Below are 22,194 nucleotides of genomic sequence, written 5' to 3' on the forward strand. Positions count from 1 at the left end.
AAAAAAAAAAAAAAAAAAACCCCCCCCCCCCCCCCCCCAAAAAACAAAACACGTATATGAGACAGAAGAGACGCAGGAGTTGAGGCCCGGGATTCAAAACTTACAGAGTCTGAAGCCTTGGTTCTTTGGCTGTTGTTGTTGCTGCTGCTGCTGCTGCTGCTGCTGCTGCTGCTGCTGCTGCTGCTGTTGCTGTTGCTGCTGCTGTTGCTGCGAGTTGTCGCTGTATACAGTGGTAACATCTCCCTTCTCACAGCTGTTGTAGCAGCGCCCGCCGCTGCACACTCTTCGGCAGAGCATAGGTGTGAAGACGATCTTAATCCGGTCGAGGTTGGAGGTGAGATTAGCCCCTGGAAGACACCAGCACATCTGCTTGAGAAGAAGCAGCGACAGGAGATGAAATGGGCTTAAGAAGAGCTGCATCTTTCCTCCACTTCAGCCTCACAGTGACACACTCTTCATCCAGGCGAACAGACGGTTTTTAAGAGCGTAAGGGTGTGTGCTGACGGTTGGCCAGTAGCACGCTACAGCCAAATGAGCAATGTGGCACAAGCCGGGGGAAGGGGCTGGAGGAGAGAACTGCTAGGTGATGGGCGAGGCTCCAGAGCACTTTATCTTTAGGAGAAGGTGTTGTGGATGTGTGTATGTGTCATGGAGACAAAGAGAGAGTAAGTGCATGTGAACATGGTGTAATGGTGGGAATATGCTCAACAGCCGCAGACCTGGCACAAAACAAGAAAAAGAACAGAAGCCAGATCTTCAGACAGCTGTTTGCACTGGATAACCTATTTGAGAGTAAAAAGTAGAAATAATAAGGTCAAATTGTTTCTGCTGCAAGAAGCACCAGAGATCATTGCTTGTTATTACAGAGAGGTTAATGCAAAGATATACAATGAATGCAGCAATGATACAAAACATCTGCCTGAGTCCTGCAGACCACAGAAGCTAATGGGCTTATATTCCAGTTTATGAGAGTGTGTTTGTCTTATAAAAGTTGTCTGGAGACCAGAATAAGATGATTTTTAGCTCAATTTGCCCTAGCCTGTTCTAAACTTAGAAAACCAAATCTATTAAGTTTTTGCAGATGTCACAGTTGAGGTAAGAATCTCCATCATCAAGGGAATACAATTGAGGCTGCTGTTTTATTAATGCAAACAGCTCCAATCACTCTAATAAAAACATGAGCTGCAATAGACAGTTTAAAATGTTGACTCTGTAAACTTTTAGTTTTTCCTTCCAAAACATCTCTGTGTCTTACACATACATTGTGATGTTGCTTCTTTTTCTGGTAATTAATAACCTGGTAAAATTGGAAGACTAAAATGAAATATTCTTAGAACAGAAATGGTATAGAAATGATTAGTTTCTTGATCTTACCTGCTGGATGCAACACATTGTTGAACTGTCCCTGCAAATGGCTGTCACTAGGAGACCTTTGACCGTTAAGGGACGGGGTGTTGCTTTGTCTGCTCCTGTGGGAGTACCAGTTTCTGTTCTCACTGCCATGGCTGTTTGCAAAGCCGTTGCCGTTGGGCAGAGCATTGGAGGTTATGGGCTCAGAGGACGATGGATAACGCTTCACGGTACGGGAGGTCCCGCTCTGCTGAGGCGAGGAGTACGAAGGTCCTCGTCTTGCTTGGGTTCTGGAGATCACATAATCAAAACAGAAAAAAAAAAAAAAAAATTCTGATTAACTTCCAACAAATAAACACAGTGAAGGAAGACACACCCATCAAAACGTATTGTATGTTGATCACTGTGAAATCAAATTAAATGAACTCTTGAGAGATGCTGCATAGGTCATAGCTTTGTCAAACTGATTTTATAGATGAGGTAAAACAAATTTAAGGCTCTTTTGTTTTAATGAATTTAATAACACCATAAAATTCTTTAAGCTCACAGGACATCTGCTGCAAAGAGCCCCACCAATCACTGAGACTCAGCTAGACAGTAACAACATTTCACAAGACTAGACAGTACACCGTAACAGGCAGCCAAAAGGGAAAAGAATTACTACTCCCACTTTGTCTGTGTATGTACTTGTATGTCTAAAAAGGTGTCTGGATTAGATCTTTCCATCACCCCCAGGGTATGCTTGTCTAGATTAGGAACTCCTGTGGCCACCTAAAGGGAAACGTCCTGAAACTTCCACTGGATGGGGAGGAAGTACTAAAGCAAGAGTCGATGAACTGAGTCAAACCATGCCCGAAAAGGGCATATTGTGTCCCAGTGAGCATTTGATTTTGGGTCAGTTGCACAACTTCGAAGATCGAGTTCATGTGACCTGAAAGGAGGAGACAGACAGGCCTACCTGGAGTTTGGGATTGATTGTGGAATGCGGGGTTCCGCCCCACGCCAAAACATCTGGATCACAGTGATCTGCCCTGACAGACAGAGTGAGACAAAGACAAACCCTGCCGGACAGATCAGAGGAGCTGGTCCACAAAACACACCTGCGATCTTACAAGCTACTTAAGGTTGTAATCAAAGCCCAAGTGAAGATATAAGCCATTCATTACTTTATTATATGTGGTTATGAAGCCACAAATTACATATGTACACAGTGAAAATGTTCAATTGAGCTACAGACACGAAGCAATTGTCTGGCAATAAGCATATTGGACACAAATATCCACATGCCCACACACTTGCAAAAACAAAAGTAGACACACACACACACACACATGCACACACACCCTGTCCCAGCTGTGCACAAGCCTGTGCAAGTCTCTCTTTTTTTAAAGAGAACATTCCTGTTGTTAATAAGGACAGGACACCAAATGAAAAGGGGGGAAAGGAGGCAAACATTTGATAATGGTCTGTCACGTCATCATTTCAAAAGACTCCAGGCAGCACACACAGCTGCCAGCTGCTCACCCAGATGCTGAGTCTAAAGGGTGGGTCCTAAGCGTTTAGAGTGACAAGGAAACAACAGGCTCTGATGTTTATGGTGGTAAAAGGATAGACATATATACCAAACCCAGATAGTTTCCAATTCAAGTTATGGTTGGCTCAGTTCCATTGCTAATGCTGACACCTGGCCTGCAAGCATCCTGCCTCGCTTCCTGGGCTTAGCCAGATGTTGCTCCTTCCAACGCAGATGCATTCAAATGGCAAAGTCACTTCCGCACAGCATGAGCTTATCATTGTCCACCCAGACTTTTGATCAGAAGGCAAGCAGGGGAAACGGGAGTTGGGATATAATGATGTTGTCCACCTACATATTTCATCATAAGGATTATCAAGCCCCTCAATGGTTCTGGGTTACTTAGATGGCATTTGGGAGTCCTCTGGTGAAATTACAGACCTTGGTATGATGGAAAACATTATTTGTGGTGTCAAGTGGTACATGTACAGCTTTAAGTCATCAAATGACTTTGCCAAAAAGAGCTACTATGGGTTCAGATGAGAAAAAATTAAGTCAATTTGAATTGGACAACCTAAGTCATAGTTACTTGGACAATCAACTAACTATGTTATTTTCAATCGTTATGAAAATGCTGTATATATCAAATAAGACTTCAAAGGCATTTGACTTTAAAGCCTTGAAATTGGGCCATTGTCTCTTTAAGAAGCTTCTGCTCTTTCCGACTCACTGCTACTGCTCTTCTGGAGGAGCTTAGTTGGGTGCTCTGTTTTTCACTTTTTGTGTCCTCAGTTGGTACAAAACGTCTCCTGATGTCTGCAGATCACATTAAATCAATTATGGCTTATTCCAAACAATTCTTCTACATTTATGTAATTAGCTTCAGCTGCAAATGTTTTTCTCTCGGTCCGGGCCAAAGAAAGGAGACCATTTTACTTGGGCTGCATTGTGATTTTATGTCAAAATTAGAAAGTCCCTTCAACTTGAGATTCATTAGCTTGAAGTGACTGGTAAGATTGAGTGTCTCATCATAATAATGTTTTGAGAACTACATTGCTATACATAATTACTAAAACAGGCACTGGTTATGTGGAGAAAAGTGAGACTTGCACAATCACTGTGCATGGCTAGATTATTATAGTCAAAATTGTAAAAACGTTGATATACAGATAACTGTTTAAAAATAATCTATTTGAATGCTGCTAGAAATATGATGTTTCAAATCCCTTTTTTTCTTTTTTTTTTAAATCACAAATGACAATTTGCTACAGAGACTAATTCAAGGCAGACTCTGCACACCACTGAGCATCATGCAAGGTTTATGGGGTGGTATATGGCTAGTTTTTCAAGCTATTATTCTAAGAAAGCTTTTATTCTCAATAGAAAAATCTTCATATAAATCTTCACTTGTCTTAGGTAAAAAATTGTGTTATAGTTGAGTTTTCATCTGCGTTGCTCATGTTTACTCTTCATGTTTTTTTTTAACACATTTCTTGTCAAGTAAATTATTTTACCTATTACGTGCGACAAGCCTGAACACAATTAAAAAGAAGTTGTAAAACTGATGATATATGTAAGAGGGGAGTCCCACATGTGGAGTGTTGCAGTTTTCCATATGCTGAAAGTATTAGTGCTGTGATCACATTTATTTCAAGCTTTATAACACTGGGTGGGAGATGTGAGAACATATCTAATGAGCTCAACCACAAACATGATCCCTGCAGCATGATCTAATTTGAAGCAATTTCCCTATTTTCCCTTTTCCTCGAGAAACTCGAAAGCCTCATAAAAGTCCAATAGCCACTCCCAACGGTGTTTTAGCTTCAGATTTCTCTTGAGGGCTTTAATGTGCAGATAATTACTTTTATCTTCACAAGAATTTAAAGTTCACTTTAAGGAGAGGAACAATTTAGTCAGAAACTAATCATTAAAACAAGTCTTGCTTTAGTATTTTGTGAATATGGACCATGTTCTCCGGGAATATACCTCTAACTGAAGCTGGGTGTTCAGTGAATAAAATGAAGATGTTGGGCTGAAAATGACAGACTTGCTGAGAAATAGGCTTATTTTCGATATCTACACAAAAAATACTTTTGACTTGACATTTTACCTCTCCGTCCAACCTGTGGACAGGCCAGAACAAAATAGTGTCTTTTAATACATTCTCCTTTTATTGCAGCAGCTAAATCTATCATGAAAATATTTATAGAAATCCAATCTTTGACTTGAGTACTTTTTTAATTAGAAAAAAAAAAAAAGAATGTTAGAACTTGTTTTTAACAAAATCACCCTTGGTCAACTCGGTGACGCCACTGATAATTTCTCTAAACTAAAAGTTATTCACGTGTTTTATATGTTTTTTGATGGTTGAATCGTAAAATAGTGAATCATGACTGAAAAGGGCAGTACCGTGTACTTTCCAGGCACATAGTGCAATTTTATAGCACTATCAAGTAACTATCTTACCTTCAGTTGCTGTGCAAATGCTATTACTATCAAATATGACTTAAAAGAAAATTGACTTTATAATTTAATGCTTTAAAATTGGGTCTCTGTTTCTTTAAAAACGCTAGCTCTTTCTGAAGTCATCACAACAATGCTCTTCTATCAACACTTTAACAAAGTTTTTACCAGCCTTGCACTGATAAGCAGTTCACATAATAAGCTCAGCTGATGGCCAGTTCCACCAGGTGTTTGCTAATTGATGCTGGCTAGTCTGAAGGAGCTCAGAGGGGAAGTGACGGATACTCTGCGAGGCTGCAACTCGGAGGAGGAACAGTGCGTCAAAGGCCTACCCAGGTTTTTGCACAGTTGAATGTTTTCCATATATAATGCCCCTTTAGTGTTCCTCTGAGGTCCTAACAAAATCTAACATTTCTATTTGCCTTCCCTCATTGGGAAACTCAACAGAACATGTCAATCAAGATAGATGTGAATTTATCTTCAATACTCTAAAAAGTAAGGTTTAAGAAAACGGCTACTTGCCAAGACCTACTGATATTTGCAATCATAGCAATAGTTTAAAAGTTTAAATGAACTAAAACTGTGAAAAATAAAGCTGCACAAGCAGACAAAGGATGATAAGAACTGTAAAAAAAAAAAAAAAAGACCCTCGCTGTTAGAAAACTGCAGTAAAGAGTGGCATGCCTTGTTTCCAGTGAGCAGTGCCATTTGGTACACTTGTTTATGATCTACCATATTCCGGAAAGTGTTTCCAATTCCAGTGTTGAAACCCAACACCTTATGTGGAATCATACAGGTAGAAATAAGTACCATAATAGTATGTCTTGTGTTTGTCGCGAGCCGTGACATTTTTCTCTCCCCCAATCAATGAACTGTGTTGTGTTACGCCAGTAGCACCACTTTCACCACAGAGTCTCATTGTCTGATGGACCAACAACTGAAAGGGGCCCAGGAATAGTGGAGTCTGAGTCAGTTATATGGACCATTTCTACTGTGAAAACAGACAAAATAGCTGACTGAATTGCACCAACCTGTGCAGTTCCAATCAGAAGTCTCCATAACAACAAACAGATGTTATCTAAATCCCAACCAATTGTTTTGGAGTCTTGCCAGAGCAAAAACAACCGGTTTTGCTCAACTTACCGTTACACACATAAAAGTAAAGAACTGCCTCACACAAGTGAGCTTTAACTGCAACTGTTTGCTTTGGTCAGTTTTGACTAAGGATGATATTTTCTAGGACAAACACTCTAGTGTAACACAAAGGGGATATGAAAAAGCACCTATTAATTTTTGTGGCTGTGATATATTGGGCCCGGATAGGTCCTAGGACTCCTACTGAAAAAATAAAATAAAACTGTGGAATATTTATTGCATAAGGAAGATCAAGTTCCATATAAGAAATCTTCCTACTGAGCATTTGCATGTTCACTTTTTTTTTTTTTTTTTTCAAAAAAATCAAATTCTGATAAATCTCAGGCCAAATGTTTGATCAAAGCATCAGCAATAGAAGCTTCCAAGTAAGACATAAGTTACTGGCACAAAACAGCTACCATTAATATTGTTCATTTCACATTTACATGTGGAAAAAAGATCTCATCCCACCACAATGGAGAAAATTACAATCACAAAAAGCCATGGCCAAGAATCGACACTAAGCTGAAATTATAGAAAAGCTTCCAAGAATTGCTAAAGTTTTACTTTGCATTTAGCTGGCAATCTTTGAACTCCTTTCTGCATTACAACACGCGAGTATTCGTTCTCCAAAAATTCTGACAAGACAGCATGAACGGCAGTTCCAACTTCACATCACGTTGATCTAGATGAGTTGAAGAGGGGGACTTTGGAGGAGCACAAACAGCACACAGGCGAGAAGTGCAAAAACACAAGTCAGTATAAAAAGCTGGAAGATGGTCAAAAGGAATTTAAATCCTCTGATGTCTGTACTTCTGTTGATGCTGCACATAAACCCTGTTGATCTTAAGAGCTTTGAATTACACTGCCAAGCAAAATGCCAGGTGTACACTGAAGCTTCGGGGTTTTGGGTGAAATTTTGTAAGGCGTCCTCGTTTAACCGCCAATAAACCCCTGTAGAGGAGAGTTGGAAAGCACCAACTCCAATCGTTTAAGAGGTGTTCCTGTAAGCGTTCCACTGGGAAGCTAGTACTTCTCAGACAGACAGGGGAATTCTGGATTTATCAGATCAACCTCACATGCATACACACACACATAGTGACCCAGATCCTAAGGAACTGTTTACATCTTAAGCTGTCTCCTTAGCCCACTCTGCATGACGAGGCCAGGGCGGTGTTTATGTGGAGCATTGCTCAGAGACGTATGGACCACAGCTGATTCATTCACTAACAGTTCTGTCTCTGAGGTGCGTTTATGATTCTCAGTGTGCGTAAATCTCACAAAGAAATAAAGCACTCTTGACATTTGATGTATTCCAAGCTGAGAACCTACTTCTGGGCTTAGAATACCTTAAAGCCTACAAAAACGGTCATTACAGCGATATTAAATGGCTTTTAACCAGCTCTTTCAGCACCTAAAGCCCAGCACAGTTCCAGCTATACAGAGCTCATTTTTCATTTGGATTTGTTTGAGAAAAGCAAAGTTTGAACAGCCATCCAAAGGTTTGGATTGTTTCTTTATAGTGGCTAAAGCCGAAAATAGACTAATATGACGTGGCTGGATGGAGCAATGTGGCTTCAAATGAGCTGTCTAAACAGAACTTTGTGACAGCAGGCAGGATTCTGGCGTAAAGCATCCCAGTCTGGGTCGCACTGTAACACCTGATAGCTCCCCAGCTTGTCACTTTATCCATCACAGTTTTCTTTGTGTTGGACTGGTCACAACCTCCAGAATGGCAAATGGAAAACTTTGAAGCACTGAAAGGTTTACAACCAATCAACGTGACCATCATATAACTCTTTGATTCATTAGACCTACTTTTTTATTTTTAGTAAAATGCTTAAATGTTTCTTTATCGTCTCTCCAGCATAGAGCCAAAACTCTAAATTACAGAAGAACTGAACACATTAGGAGCAATTTAAGTCTTGCTTGTGGGTGCATAAATGATAGCAATCAAACACCAAATGCAAATTAAAGTTTGCACACATTTCTCTCTTTCAAAGAGAATGTTGCTTGCTACAAAGACTGTTTAAATTGGCATATCATCAATCTAACTGTGGCGAACAGTAGAAATCTTTAAAAAAAAAAAAAACCTTTGCATACAGCAGCAGAAACAATGAAAACCTTATGCTGCTCAATCACTGCAAACACAGGCAAGAATGAAGAGTCGAGATTTACGAATGCATTTGGGACGTAAACTTTTGTAGTCAGTGAGGGACCATCATGTGCAGGATACAAAGCAATTTGAATGCAATAATATTTTACTGTTCCAAAGATTTTAGGTATTTCCTACAGAGGAAGATCAACAGTTAAGAGGTTTGGATCCAGAGGGTTTATTGTGAAAGAACGAACCATATTTGCAAAAAGATAAAATAAAAAACCTCTGAATTTATCAGGATAGACAACGTTAAACCAGGAAACATGAAATCTGCAGAGGCAGTTTATCTATTACTCAAGATTTAATGTTCATGAATGACAAAAGAGATATTCCTCTGTAATAGTTTTTAGCAACAGATGGAGCTCCAAGGTTCGCAGACAAGCAGGGGGAGTGCAGACTGCTGAAACTTTTCCCCACAGGCGTTATTCGAGAGCATGAACAAATGCATACACACTTGACTCTTGTTCATGTTATGCTATCCAAAGCCCAGTGGTGTTATGAATCTCTATGATGTCCAAGACATTAACAAAAGTGAAGTTTTTAAAAGTAAAAACATGCCAGACAGCACACACACTAAAAACCAAACATGTTTTATCTATACCTTGTTTGTTTTCCTTCTTGGTGGTACTAGTGTGACTACATAAAGACAAATAAATCAGTTTTAGTAGAAATTAAAAAATTCTCCTGAAATAAATTTCGTATCACTGAATTAAAAAAGAGGTTCTGTGTATTTTTTTTAAAATCAACATTAATTAAGCATCAATCCAAAATGAAACTTCTGCTTATGGCGGAAGTTTAACTGCTAATGTTACTTCTACTCTGAGTGTTTCATTATTGTGAGTATGAACATGGGCAGGAACATTAGCGGGCCGTCAGAGTGCAGTAGCAACACTTAATAATGAAGAACCTTGAGGTCGTATTTATATTGAGTAGTAATACGGATAAATGCATCCCAAAGGCGGCTTCAGGCTTCAGGACACATTACCTTGCGTACTTGTACTGCACATGCAATATTTCTTTTTTTTATTAAGCCATTTGTCAATTATTAATATTATTAAAGATAAAGCCTAAAATTAGGATACATGTCATCTTCTGTCTGGGCGTTATCATGGCTGACTCAAATAAAACCCAGATATTTCATTTAGTCTTAACAGCCAAAATTGTCAAGTATCTAAGATTACAGCCTAATCCAATCAACAAATTCAGTCTACTATGAATCACAACGCTTGGAAGCAATACAGGGCTTGGCCAGGGTTTTATTACACTTGAAGTGGTCACGAAAAAGGGTGAGGAACCACGCAGAATCTCCAAATGGAGACGAATGTGGCCGGGGCTGACTGTGGTGGAACCGGTAAAAACCACACCCGTGGAGAAGGGACTTTACAGGACTGACATGTTCCCACAGGTTGCTGCCAGGGTTATATTAGTTTTGGGGTTTTTCATTGTAGTTCAGTTTTATTTCATTGTGACTCTTTATTTATCTAGTTTTAGTTTGTTTTTTTAGAGTATGCTTGCTAGTTTTTATTAGTTAAATATTGCTAAATTTTTCTTAGTTGGAATAGTAATTCTAGTTTTTTTATATATATATTTTGGATCATTTAAATGTGCAGAAAGATTCGCAGAATGAACGTTTGGTGTCACCATTTTGGGGAAGTGCTGCCAGGAGGAGTATGGAGTACCATAATTTGCTCACAGCTGATATAAACTGCTTGTATGTGGGTAGAAAAATCTATTTCACATCAATTTGAAAGGCCAATAAATGCATTCATAAAAACAAAGGACATAATATCCATAATTTCAGTATGTTTTAGATTTATAAACACACTATATAGATTCAGTCATAGTTTTTTTTTCCCATTAATTGCCATTTATTTATTTCAGTTAATTTTTTTTTCTCAATTTCAGGTTTAAAATTGAGAAAACATTTGTAATTACAAATGGTAATTACAAGTTACCATTTGTAATTATTTATAAATGGTAATAAATAATTATCATTTATATATTTCAATTAACAAAAATGTTTTCTCAATTTCAGGTTTCAATATTTTGTTAGTTTTAGTTAACTATTCTATCTCTGGTTGCTGGTGGTCCTGGTCCAGCTGCTTCAAGATTCCCTACTTTGGATTGAGACATCTTGTAGGATTTTTACACCAAATTATAGAGCGGTATTCAATATAATGCAAGTAGGAACACGTCTCATATTACTCTTGACAAGTTGATCAGGTTCTTGACTCAGTTGGGAATAACTTTCTGCTGATTCTAGTCTTGACTTTGCCATTTTCTGAGTCTCAGAACTTGCTTTGGGACCCGCAGGCTTTTCCATGAGAAGTCATCACAACATCCAGCCTAAACCGCGTTGGGCATTCACAGATAAATATATTCCAGTTTGTGTTTTACCACAGTCTTGAAACAACAACAGAGAGACACATGAGAAGTAACCAATCTATCCTGGTACACAAAACTCTTGACTAGAAGTTGTTTTCATGTTCAAGGTTTCAAACATGTTACTCATTTATGGACTAATTCATGCTCAGAGTCAACACATTCCTCAACATTTAAAGTGAACTGTTTATGAACTAATTAGAGATTTTTTTATACGTTTTTTTTTTCTTTTTTTTTTTTTTACTGCTAGAACTGCAGAGACTAATTATGTGGTCTTTGAAGGATGCTTTGACATTACTTAGTGGAAAGCCGTTCTTGTGAAAGAAAATTAAGATCTGAGGTTTCTGTTTACTATACCAACAGAAAAAGAAACTGAAGTTTTCAGTAAGTGAAAGAAGTCTCAGCAAGAAAAAAAATATAAAGCCTTTCACTCAGTCAGGGCACTCAACCATCTGTACCACCTGTGGTCAAATCCCAAAGTGGTCATTTCATTCCTCTGGCTCCATGCAGTGCGACCACATCCATAGATCATGCATTTCTGCCAATAAAACCCCCAAGACTGATCCAGAGCATGCACCGGTAACTATAATATCCAGTGGCAGGGAGACTTCAGCTATACTGTTGTGAGTTCCTCATGGCAACAAGATCATGCAACAGGATGGCAGTGGTAAAGTTTGTGTTTATTGAAAATTCAAAAATAACTCCACAGCAGCCACTGACACATTAAAGTCCTACCCTAAATTACAACTTTTTGTAAATGTGTAATCTCTGGCAGAGCTTTTCTCACCACTTGTTTTGCAGAAAAATCTGGCCACTTGAAGAAATCAAAGACATAACATACAAACCTAGTGTCACTTTTCTCAAATTATTTTAATTGGAATAAAACAAACTTTCCTTGTCATAGAAACAGTCATTAAACTATATAAACTGGACTCCACTAAAACAGGTTTTCCTTGTACATCTGGTCTTGTAAGGCCTAACATCAGAGAGCAATTAAGGTCAAGCCTTTGATAAAATCTCCAGTCATTACGACTTGTTTAATTGTGGGTCTTGGCAGAATATTCCCCCTTGTGAAAAACTGGGTGTGTTCAAGGGTTTATCGCACCGACGACATACACTGGACTAAATCATGTTCTCCCTGTCTGGATGTCTTACTCAGAGTTGGCTAGTAGCAGCTAAAGTATGGATGAAATAAATCACAGTGACTGGAAATGAAAAACAGAGAACGTTCTTTAAAAATCTACTAACCAACGACTGTTATTTGGATCTGGCAGAGAGATACGTAGACAAAACACAAGATAATGTTTCCTTTAATTTTGAAGGTATTGCTTTCCTCACCAGCATGAAAACAGATTTGCAGTAAATTTAACCATCCAGAGCTTAGCAGACACAACATGATCAAAACATATGCCCAAACATTCTAGTCTATCAAAAGAACTGTAAAAAAACAGGCCATTTCTTATCTCTAAGGGATAAAATATACTGCCAATATGTCTATTTTCACCTAAGTATTTATAAAGTTTGGTTTTCAAAGTTGAAGGAACCCAGAAAGTTTCAATTCTGGATAGAAGCAGCACACTGTGGTAACTGCGGTTCAGGGGTTTGATTCAAAATGCCCGGAGACGTGGTTAGCAGAGAGGCCATTTAATATTCTTCGGTTTATTGTAGTTGCTCTGATCATTCACTTAGTGAAATGCCACAAGACAGGTCAGCAGGAAGAGCCATTACAAAGTGCTGACTGAGGCTATGTCTATTTGCTGGTCAGCGTCATATGTCAGTCTGCTTTGACGGCAAGCCAAAAACAGCTTCCAACAAGAGAGTAGGTGGAGGGATTTCTTTTTTTGAAGAGGGATAAAGCACTGATTTTTAAACTTTAGTAGAGTTTCACAAAGAACATAAGGCTCAGAGTGAAGGCACAGAGTAGGCTGATGCAAGGATAAGGAGTAAGAACAAAGTACACCACTGTAGTTGCTTTCAGAATGACGTGAACCTTGTGCTAAATACAGTCAAGACCAAGGAGATGTTCCTTCAGTTCATGCAAGTGCAAATTCTGAAACCTAAATTTAAACATTTACACAGCTAAAATGTTAACTGATTATGTGGCCAAAGTTTAGGCTTGCACAGTCATTGCATTTTTGCAAAGATAAAGTAGATGATTTTGGTGTCACACTTATTGGCAAGTCGATGCAAATCTTTTCATAATGAACTAAGTATGCCAAAATTGCAATATGTAACATAAACTCTGCTAGAAAATATTTTTCAAGCACAGTTTGAAAATAAAGCAGTCATTCATCACTGCGTTGAATGACAAACAGACCACAGAGCTTTTAAATTCTTCAATAGGGAGCCAGTATGTTAGATCTACTTCCTTCTCACTAAATATATCGCCATAAATCTTCACTTCAAGATCACAAAATTAAATTGCACTTTGCAATCTCTAAATTTTGTTTGGGGGCCCATTGTTTTATGTAAAGTTGTAGGAATCTGACGTTTAACATTATTTGTCAACGTTTTTTGTGAGTCCTCAACTGCCCTGTTATCTCTTTTCTGTCATTTTTTAGCACATTGGAGAGGTAGGTATAAAACAATAAACTCAAGCTCAATTAAAAAGAAAACGTTGTATGATTTTCAAAATGTGCTCTCTAAGGTGTTAAATATTGTGAATGTCTGTGATTGTGCTTTGTAAGAAGCCCTGCTGTCGGACCAGAAAATCAATTTCCCAAAAGGAGCATAAAAAAATTCTAAGTAAACTAAAAGTGGAAGAGATACTAAATTATGTATGCGTGTTCCTTAAGCTTGTTGGATGACTCCTTTTTCAAATGCACTCCTGAGTTCATCCTCACAGGGAAATCTGCACTGAAAAACTAGAATGGACAAAATGGTCCCACACACAGCCATGCTTTGATTCATGTCAGCACCGTGCTTCATTCAAGAGTTTGATTAATGTCATATCCATCTGCCTTTGCACTAAAACCGCTGTGCATTCTGGGACAGCTACCTTACTGTCTAAAAGCATTGTGCAGTATTTTGACTGTACAACAGCTGCAGAATCCTTGGCGGTGAGAGGGATTTGGCTTTGGATGCAGACTGTGCTGAGGCTTTAAGAAAGTTTCAATAGACAGACATATAAGTCCAACGTTTTGGCCGGAGATGTCTGTGCTCCTTTGTTTCCCCTGGTCTCGCAGGAAGCCAAACACTCATGGGACTCATTTGGCTCTATCTATTTAAGAGGATACCATGCTCAGACAGTATTAACGTTGCTGATACTCAAAACTCTATAGTAAATCTAGGCTCACACTAAAAACAAAATGTGCTCTGAGACTTGACTGGCTTTTTCAGTGATATGCGATATACTTAAGCCCAACATTTCCTTTTCTTGTCCAACATACAGATCACTTAAGGACAGGGAAGCTTTTGTAAATCCTCAGCACGACGTTTGATATTAAGCCCAAGGTAAAAAAAAAAAGGTACCGGATTACACCCCTGCTACAAATTTAGGACACAAAACTTCCAGCCACAATCTTGTTAATGTCACAAAAGAAGCTGCTCAAAACATAAATAAATAAAAGTAAGGCTCTTTGGTTCAAGTACGACCAAAGCTAGGGCCTTGACCTTGTTCCAGTTCATTCCCAGTCCATCAATGCAAGGATACTAATTATAACTGTTTATAAAAAGCATAGAGAACTGTTCAGAGAAGAGCACACAGTACTGTACGACCCTGGGGAATTACCTTATCCTGTTCCCCTTTACCAGCCTCTTCATCAACAAAGACCTGCTCTGTTTAAGTAGCAGTCAAACAGCAAAAAAAGGGGATGATTCTGGACATCACTTTTGGGCAGAAAACCAGGCAGCCAGCTGGTACCGTAACAAACTTTCCCAAGCACCATGTTTTAATGTTAGAGAGTACGAGAGGCATATTTGATCTTAATCACAGCTAATATCACTGCTTCTAAATCCTGCAGGTGCAAAGATCATCTGCTGCAAAACATTTGACTTGAGCCCACGGCAGACGGTGGTGTGGTTTGTCTGAAAGTGACTAGTGATCCATGATAAACATCAAGAACTCCCACCATGACCACAGTTTCCTCTGAAAAACAGTTGGGTGGCTATGTGCAAAGCCTTGAGTCAACAAGCGGCAGAACCACCAGCCGCATTAGTCACCAGTAAAGCGGCAGGACTGACATAAGCATAACAGTTGATGTAGAGAAAACTGCGTGTGTTGTTGTTCTAACTGGGTGTTTTTTATTGTTTTTTTCGTGTGGCCAGGTTCAATCAATTTTTATTCCCATTTCGTTTCTCTGGCTGTGGTTTTAAGCCAGAGTTCTGTGACAAACTTTGGACACAGTTGTTCAAGTCTTAGAAAAAGTACCCAGCAGAAAGCATGGCAGTGTGTGAACTCTGACATGCATTTCGCATTGCTGCTGCCATTTGGGATCAGCAATAAAAGACGAGATGCGTTGAGGAACTGGCAAATGATTTTCAGTTTGAGTGGCTTATTTTTCTATGATTTTTCTGCAGTCTGAGATTCAATCAGGCTGCAGGAAAGTGAAAGAGATCAACACTTTCAGCAGATTCCAGGAAGGCTCAACAGTGTACAGCAAAGTTGCCACTTTATCTTTTTGAGCATGCAGGAAAAAATGGTTGCCCGATGTTGGAAATCTCAATCTTGAAGTCAGGACTAACATTTTCGTCTAACAAATACACACCAAGCTCTCCGATTAGGTGAATACAGCTAACTATTCTAACTGCTTAAAGTACAAAAGACAGTTTAAAATGTCGTCCTGTATTCTTTTGCAGCTTGGCTTTGTTCCTGCTTCAGATTTCCTCTAAGCTTCAGAAATGGGTCACAAAATCCTGATTGGTGTATGTCCCTGAGTGATGCAAATGTAATGGGTTTACAGAATCTCTGTGCACGCTTGATTTTTTTTTTTTTCTTCAATGGGGAGGAAACATAGACTAATGTTTTAGTCTTTCAAATATGAAATGAACTTGGTTAATTTCATATTTATCAGGGGCAATTAGAATCTTTAAAAGCTCCATAATTTAGTTTGAGACCTTGATGAGATGAAAATGAACATTGGTAGGATTTTACCTTGTTAACTGCTACCATCCAAACATATAATGTGCTAAATAAAAGTCAGTGTTCCCAACTATTAATTGGCTCAGTAAAAACTGCTGTAAAAATTTTTGACAAGCTGGCATTGTTGGATAGTTTAGTAATTAGTAACTACTACTGACCCACAAGGAAGCAATTTTACTTGTGAAACAACACAAGTAAAACTGGAAATCAGCGCAAATAAAACTCTCCAGAGATACTCACGCCAAGAGCAAGAAACGTCCGATTTAAAATACAAGCTGAAGTCAAGCCGGGTCTATGGAGCAACGCACGCATCAGTGTGTACATCCTCTCCATACACCAGCAGCATGCCTGCAGCAGTCTGATGTGTCAGCACACAGTTTGAAAAACACATAAGGAATGTATCAAGAGAGACAGCTCAGCTGGAAATAAAGCATCTTTGGTTAAAATGCCAAGACAACTTCTGTTTCATCCATGTTCACAGATGAAGCAGAAGCTGCCTTATTTAAAGTTCACTTTAAACAACTAGAAAGCCTATTTAAATCATGTTGCAAACTGCATCCATTTAATGAAGATGCATGTTCTTGGTGTATGTTTGTACACAGACACTTTAGTGCAATGTCAGTAGAAAGAATAGAGTAGGCCTCAAAATTAAGTGTTAGAAGAGAGCAAGTGAGACCAATGAAACTGGTCACAGATGTTAAACTGATGGAGGATTTTTTTTTTTTTTACAGATGTAATCAGCATAAGTCGACCATTGCTTTTGCAAATTTAGAGCATAATTTTACATTGGTCCTGGAGGAAGTTATGGAGACGTTTAAAGCAGGCTTGGACTTTAAAATAATCTCCCAAGTTTTAGACATCTCATAAAGCGCTGTTCAACTTATCTTTTGAAAACGGTCAGACTGTGGTATAAATACAAGCCAACCATAACTTGGCTGTCCACCTAAATTGAAAGTCTGAGCAAGGAGAACATTAGGCAAGAGCCAAGAAGCTCTGTGTGATTCTGGAGAAGCGCCAGAGATCCATAGCTGACAGAGCAGCCCACGCTGAATCCACTGGCAAATCATTAAAAAGACACAACCAGACTTTTCTTCAGCAGTGAAAAGGAAGCAGATTAAAGTTAACAAGAGGATGGATAAAGCTAAATACAGGAAAATTAAGAAAGAAAACCTTAAGACCTGCAGATGAAGTCCAACTCCCAAAAGGACAGAAAGGCTGAATATACAGACGGAGCTGCAATGGGATGATTTAAATCAAACCTTATTCATGTATTAGAAAGGTCTAGTCAAAGCTCAGATGTAAATAGGTTCAATAATCTGTGAAAAGACTTAAATATCGATCCCTATGGTCACGCTCCAACTACTTTGGCAGAAATTTCAGTTTACAGATGAGTAAAGCTGATAGAGTCACAGGACTAACAGCTGTGACTCCAGAGAAATGTAGCAATGCAAATTGTTGTATCAGGGGGACTGAGGTCACGGCATCCTTTTCTGGTTTTTATTTGCAAGAAACTTTGAACAACAGTTTTCTTCCACGACTTCCATGTTCATATGAACTTTTGATAACCCTGAGTTTCAATCAGTTGTTTAACTATCAGCAGTGGAGGATGTGGCAGAAGCACTAAAAATGTCCAAAGAACTACTTTGCAACAGCTGCCAACACACTGATCTGATTTTGGAACATGCTGACTGTGATACTGAAAGCGATTGGTGTTTTATATGTAGGACGATTTCAAGCTTCCCTGTCTGAATAATGCCGTTTCCATCAAACCAAATAAAATAAACAGTATTCAAAGAGAGGTCACAGAAAATAGTAAAGATGGTCAAAGTTTAGTGTAATGACTTGAACATCAACTATCAGCAGCACGGCTCTGTTATTCAGGTACCAGCTGGCAGCCGTCCTGAGTGGTTATGTAAGCAAGACCACAGAGATGACCTTAGCAGGCTGACACATCATGTTCTGCCCATTTCTGTTTCCTGCAGAGAGCTGATGTCAGAGAACAGCGGGGTGAGTGGAGATGATATGAGGGGCTCAGGTGGTGACTACATCCTGTGTGAATTAACACCGTTTCAGCTGAACCAGGAGTGTCCACCACTAACCCCCGACCTTCACACTGGATTTTGCAGGATCTGGAGTTGACAGGGACCACAAACCCTTTATTGCTGAGCTTTAGGAATCACAAGACATTTAAGTCGAAGGTCAAAAATGCTCTTTGGTGGCCAGATGTAAAGACGGCTGTAAATCATCAAAAGGACTTTTTTGAAATCACATCAAAGACATCACAGAAACAACGTGTGACACTGGAAAAACAGTTAAAGTCTATGCCTGAGAATGTACTTGTTCCTCACTTGTTGGGGTTTTGAAACTCTGGCCTGGAGCTTCCTTATAAATCATTCTGTTGTTCCTCATTGATCAAACAAGCATATTTGGACGACTGACAAAAACATAAAAGAGGCCAGAGGAGAAACTGATTTAAAATCTCAAAAGAAATTCAATTTTTGTTTTCTTTTCAATGAAGACTTGAGGTGTTGTGTTACTTTTTGTGAATCCTGGTTTTGTTTGGTGTCAGGGAATCAGAATGAGTTTGGCTCATTCACCATTGTTTAGCTTCCAGCACTTATAATGTATACCATGATCTAAATGCTAGTTATGACAATTTTATTTAGCATTTTGATGCTGGTACAGAGGTTTAAGTAAAAATAACGAACAAATGTGATCAAACACATTTGTTTATCACAAATGTGTTTGATCTGAATTGGAAATGACCTGAATTTTGAGGTCATTTCCAAATGCACAGAATATTATCCATTTTTACTGTTCTGCTCTGTACAAAATAACAAGTTTTACGAGCTGATGTTAAGTGGTTAATCAGTCATTCTCTCTGCTTGGGTTGGCTGATGAACAGAAATGCCTCTCATGGCTTGCCAGCTGTAGTTCTAAACCACAGTTTTAGGTGGCAATTCTTTAGCTTTAAATTATTATTGCCCCTTATTTTCAGCACCAGAAACAGGGTGAGGCGATGCTAGAAAAATATTTAACTTGAAAATAATGGTGAATATCACAATGATGATCTTGATCATGACCAACCCACATTTTCCTTAGCTTTTCTATCTTTTCCATCATTACAAATTTTCTACTTTTTTTGTAAACTGATGTACAACAAAGGAGGTTTGAGGCTATCCAAATATGTAGTTTGCATGCAAAGTGCAAATGCATTAAACTTAAAATCTGACTTCAAGGCAAACATTGGAGTCTCCAATTCATAAACTGACAAAAGATATATTTTGATGATTGTGATTCGGTAGGTTGTGCAGCTATAACTGAAAATATCACCAAACAGCCGAAATTGTATTTCTTGAAACTGAGGTAAAAGTGTAGCTGCCTTTTTATTCAGCCAGCTGAGTTGTATGTACAGTCACAAATGGAGGAGGGGCAACAATATGTTTCACACTATGCTTCATTAAACTACAAAAAACTCAAATCACTCAGCTAATTTCTCTCGCATCTTACTAGAAGGACTAAAACATTTACTTTTTGCTGCGTCAGGAGTAAAATGATGTTGAATTCTTTTCTTAAGGTTGAAACAACCTTTTCATCAACAAAGAAAAACCTAAAGCTTGATTAAAAAACCTGACTTCCTCTCCACGGTGAAGATTAAAACTACAATATAATAAGAGTGAAAAGATAGCTTAAAGTATATTCAGGACAGTTTCTCAAAATGTTCCAATAGAACAGAGAAGAAATGTCCTTTATTGTCTCACATTGAGGAAATTCAGATGTAACAGCAGAACAAACCCACAAGATCAAAAAAATAAAAATACAAATAAAGAACATGCCATCGTTCCATTTTCTTCCTTCTGGTTTGTCCTTCGCTCTACTATTTACCTGATACCACTTGCCAAGCTGAGTCATTTTGAAAATGCTGCTGGCATAATAAGCCAATTCTCTTGTAAACAAGACAAGCATTGTACCTCTTAGTGTCTCTTGAACAAAAGAAAATAAATAGTTGCTGAATACATAATGCAACTTTTGCCTGTCGATTCAAAAAAAAAGTAGGATGCAAAGCCAATATAATCTATCTTTTCTCGAGCACCTAACCTCTCTAATTGCCTACTCAGACTCCTTTATTAGGTCTTGGCACTGGTCTCGCTTTCTGACTCTTAGTCTCCGTGACCTCACATCGCTCGTGCTTTCCAGGCTTTGGAAGCGGTGGATCTTCAACCTGATATTTGAAACCACGAGTTGCATCCGCTGTGTACCCCGAGGGAGCACGGTTCCACCCCTGAAAGATCGTTATGGACTGAGGGAATGCGAAAAGAAAAAAAAAAAGCACGGTAGTTCACAAGGGCTCCAGTACCTTACTGGAAAGAGCGGGGCAAGTGTTCAAATAAATATCAGATTAGTGTTAAAGTGTAGACAATTTAAGCTGAAGTTTTTAGTCAGAGCTGAAAATGATTAAGTACACTGATTACTGCAGTTTATTCTTCAGTTAGCTGGAAAGACTGAATCGGACGGACTACGGGATTAGTCAGCTTCAGCAAAAACATGACAGCAAACAGAGTCATTGTGGTGGTATTTGTGATTCAGGAACACTGTCTGCTCCTCGGAGCGTTATGCCTGCAGTCCAGTCTACTTCTATTTACCCCAGATCCGTGACTCAGAACACAAATATGTCCTGTGAGTCGAGAACAAAGAAAACATATGCATAGCAACTGTGCACTCTCCAGAGATCTTGTATTGATTAGAAGATTTACTATGACTTCGAGATAATTGTTTAGGGAAGGAGGATGTAGAAAATGTGTTTTTGTGAAGCGAATGCCAAGATATTTAGCCGCGTTTCACTGAGCTACCACAAGCACGTGGTTGCCTTTGCCATCATCATTCCACAACACCAGCAAGAGCTCAAAATGACATAAGACTTTCGCTAATTAGCAGGAGAATCATCATAAATGTCAGAAATAATTAAAAATGTGTCTGTGGTTTGGTAGAAAGAAATTACCAAAATGACAAACTGGTAAATTAGTAAATTATGACCTTAGTGCCCAAATAAATTGTAGCACATAAACAACTAGAAAACTGCTGGGCACAAGGTCAAAACAGATAACTATTTGACAAGATAAGTCAGGGCTTGTAAGCAATATGAATCTTCATCAAAACACTCCGGAAATCAATTACCCTGCTTTTCCTTAATCGGAAATATGGTTGTGACCGCGGCAGTCATTAATCAAACCAAAAATGCAATTTCCAACAAGACTGAGTCTTAAACAATCAGACATCCAGGCCAAGAAACTATTAAGCTTGTCTGATTAGCAGTCTTTGGAGAATAAGCTGAACGCACTGAAAGAAACCTTTGTCTGGGTAATTATTAGTTGGATACATAACAGTCACCATTGCTCCAAAAAAATCAAAGAAAAACTGAAGCAGTCACAAACCCCCAAAAAATGCATTTCAAAACAACTTTTTCCGTCAAGCAGTATGGATTAGTACATCTGTCTGGAAAGCCACTAAGTTTTCTAATGTTTTGAAGATTAAAACTAAGAGATTTTTAAGTATGACTTTTTAAAAGCAGCGAAAGATTACCTGCTTTGTGGAATATTTTATTTTACACTGGAGCGCAAAATGTATGGAATCATAACATTCAAACCGTATCGAGAAGTTTTCTTTCATGCCTCCATTTATCTCCAGGAAGCCTGTCCAGACTCAAGTGTGCAAGATGGAGAAAAGTTCCCTACAGCATGATGCTGCCACTCCAATGTTTCACAATGATGGTAATGATGCAGTACATTATTCTGTGTTCCCTAAATGTTCTGAGGCAAATAGCAAATGGGACTTAATATGTGTTCCTTTCTTATTATTATTCTTCCATACAGATCAGATTTGTGGGCTAGTTGGTGCTTCTTAGCTGCTTCTATAATTAATGTTCTACATAAGTTTTATGGAGGCCATGTCTGGAAAGAAGATGTATGTAACCGGAGAATCAAGTTGGTGACTGGATTCAGATGATTTTCAGCCTGATCGGCCCTGACCGGTCAGACAGCAACTCAGGATTCAAACAATGAATCCTCCACATTCCATAAGAAAGATTCAAAAATGGCTATTTCCAGTTTCAGTGAT

General features: G+C 38.7%; 1 protein-coding gene across 1 annotated transcript in view; it reads right to left on the reverse strand.

Moving 5' to 3' along the window:
• LOC106957585 (latent-transforming growth factor beta-binding protein 2) overlaps positions 1 to 22,194 on the reverse strand; it is a 125,448-nt gene that overhangs the window by 83,451 nt on the left and 19,803 nt on the right. Inside the window, 2 exon segments of the mRNA XM_015048975.1 lie at positions 105 to 347; positions 1,375 to 1,640. Of these exon segments, the coding sequence (XP_014904461.1) occupies positions 105 to 347; positions 1,375 to 1,640 (509 nt within the window).

The sequence above is a fragment of the Poecilia latipinna genome, unplaced genomic scaffold (assembly GCF_001443285.1).
Source record: "Poecilia latipinna isolate Pla-1442-1.1 unplaced genomic scaffold, P_latipinna-1.0 Scaffold43, whole genome shotgun sequence".
Taxonomy (NCBI): Eukaryota; Metazoa; Chordata; class Actinopteri; order Cyprinodontiformes; family Poeciliidae; genus Poecilia; species Poecilia latipinna.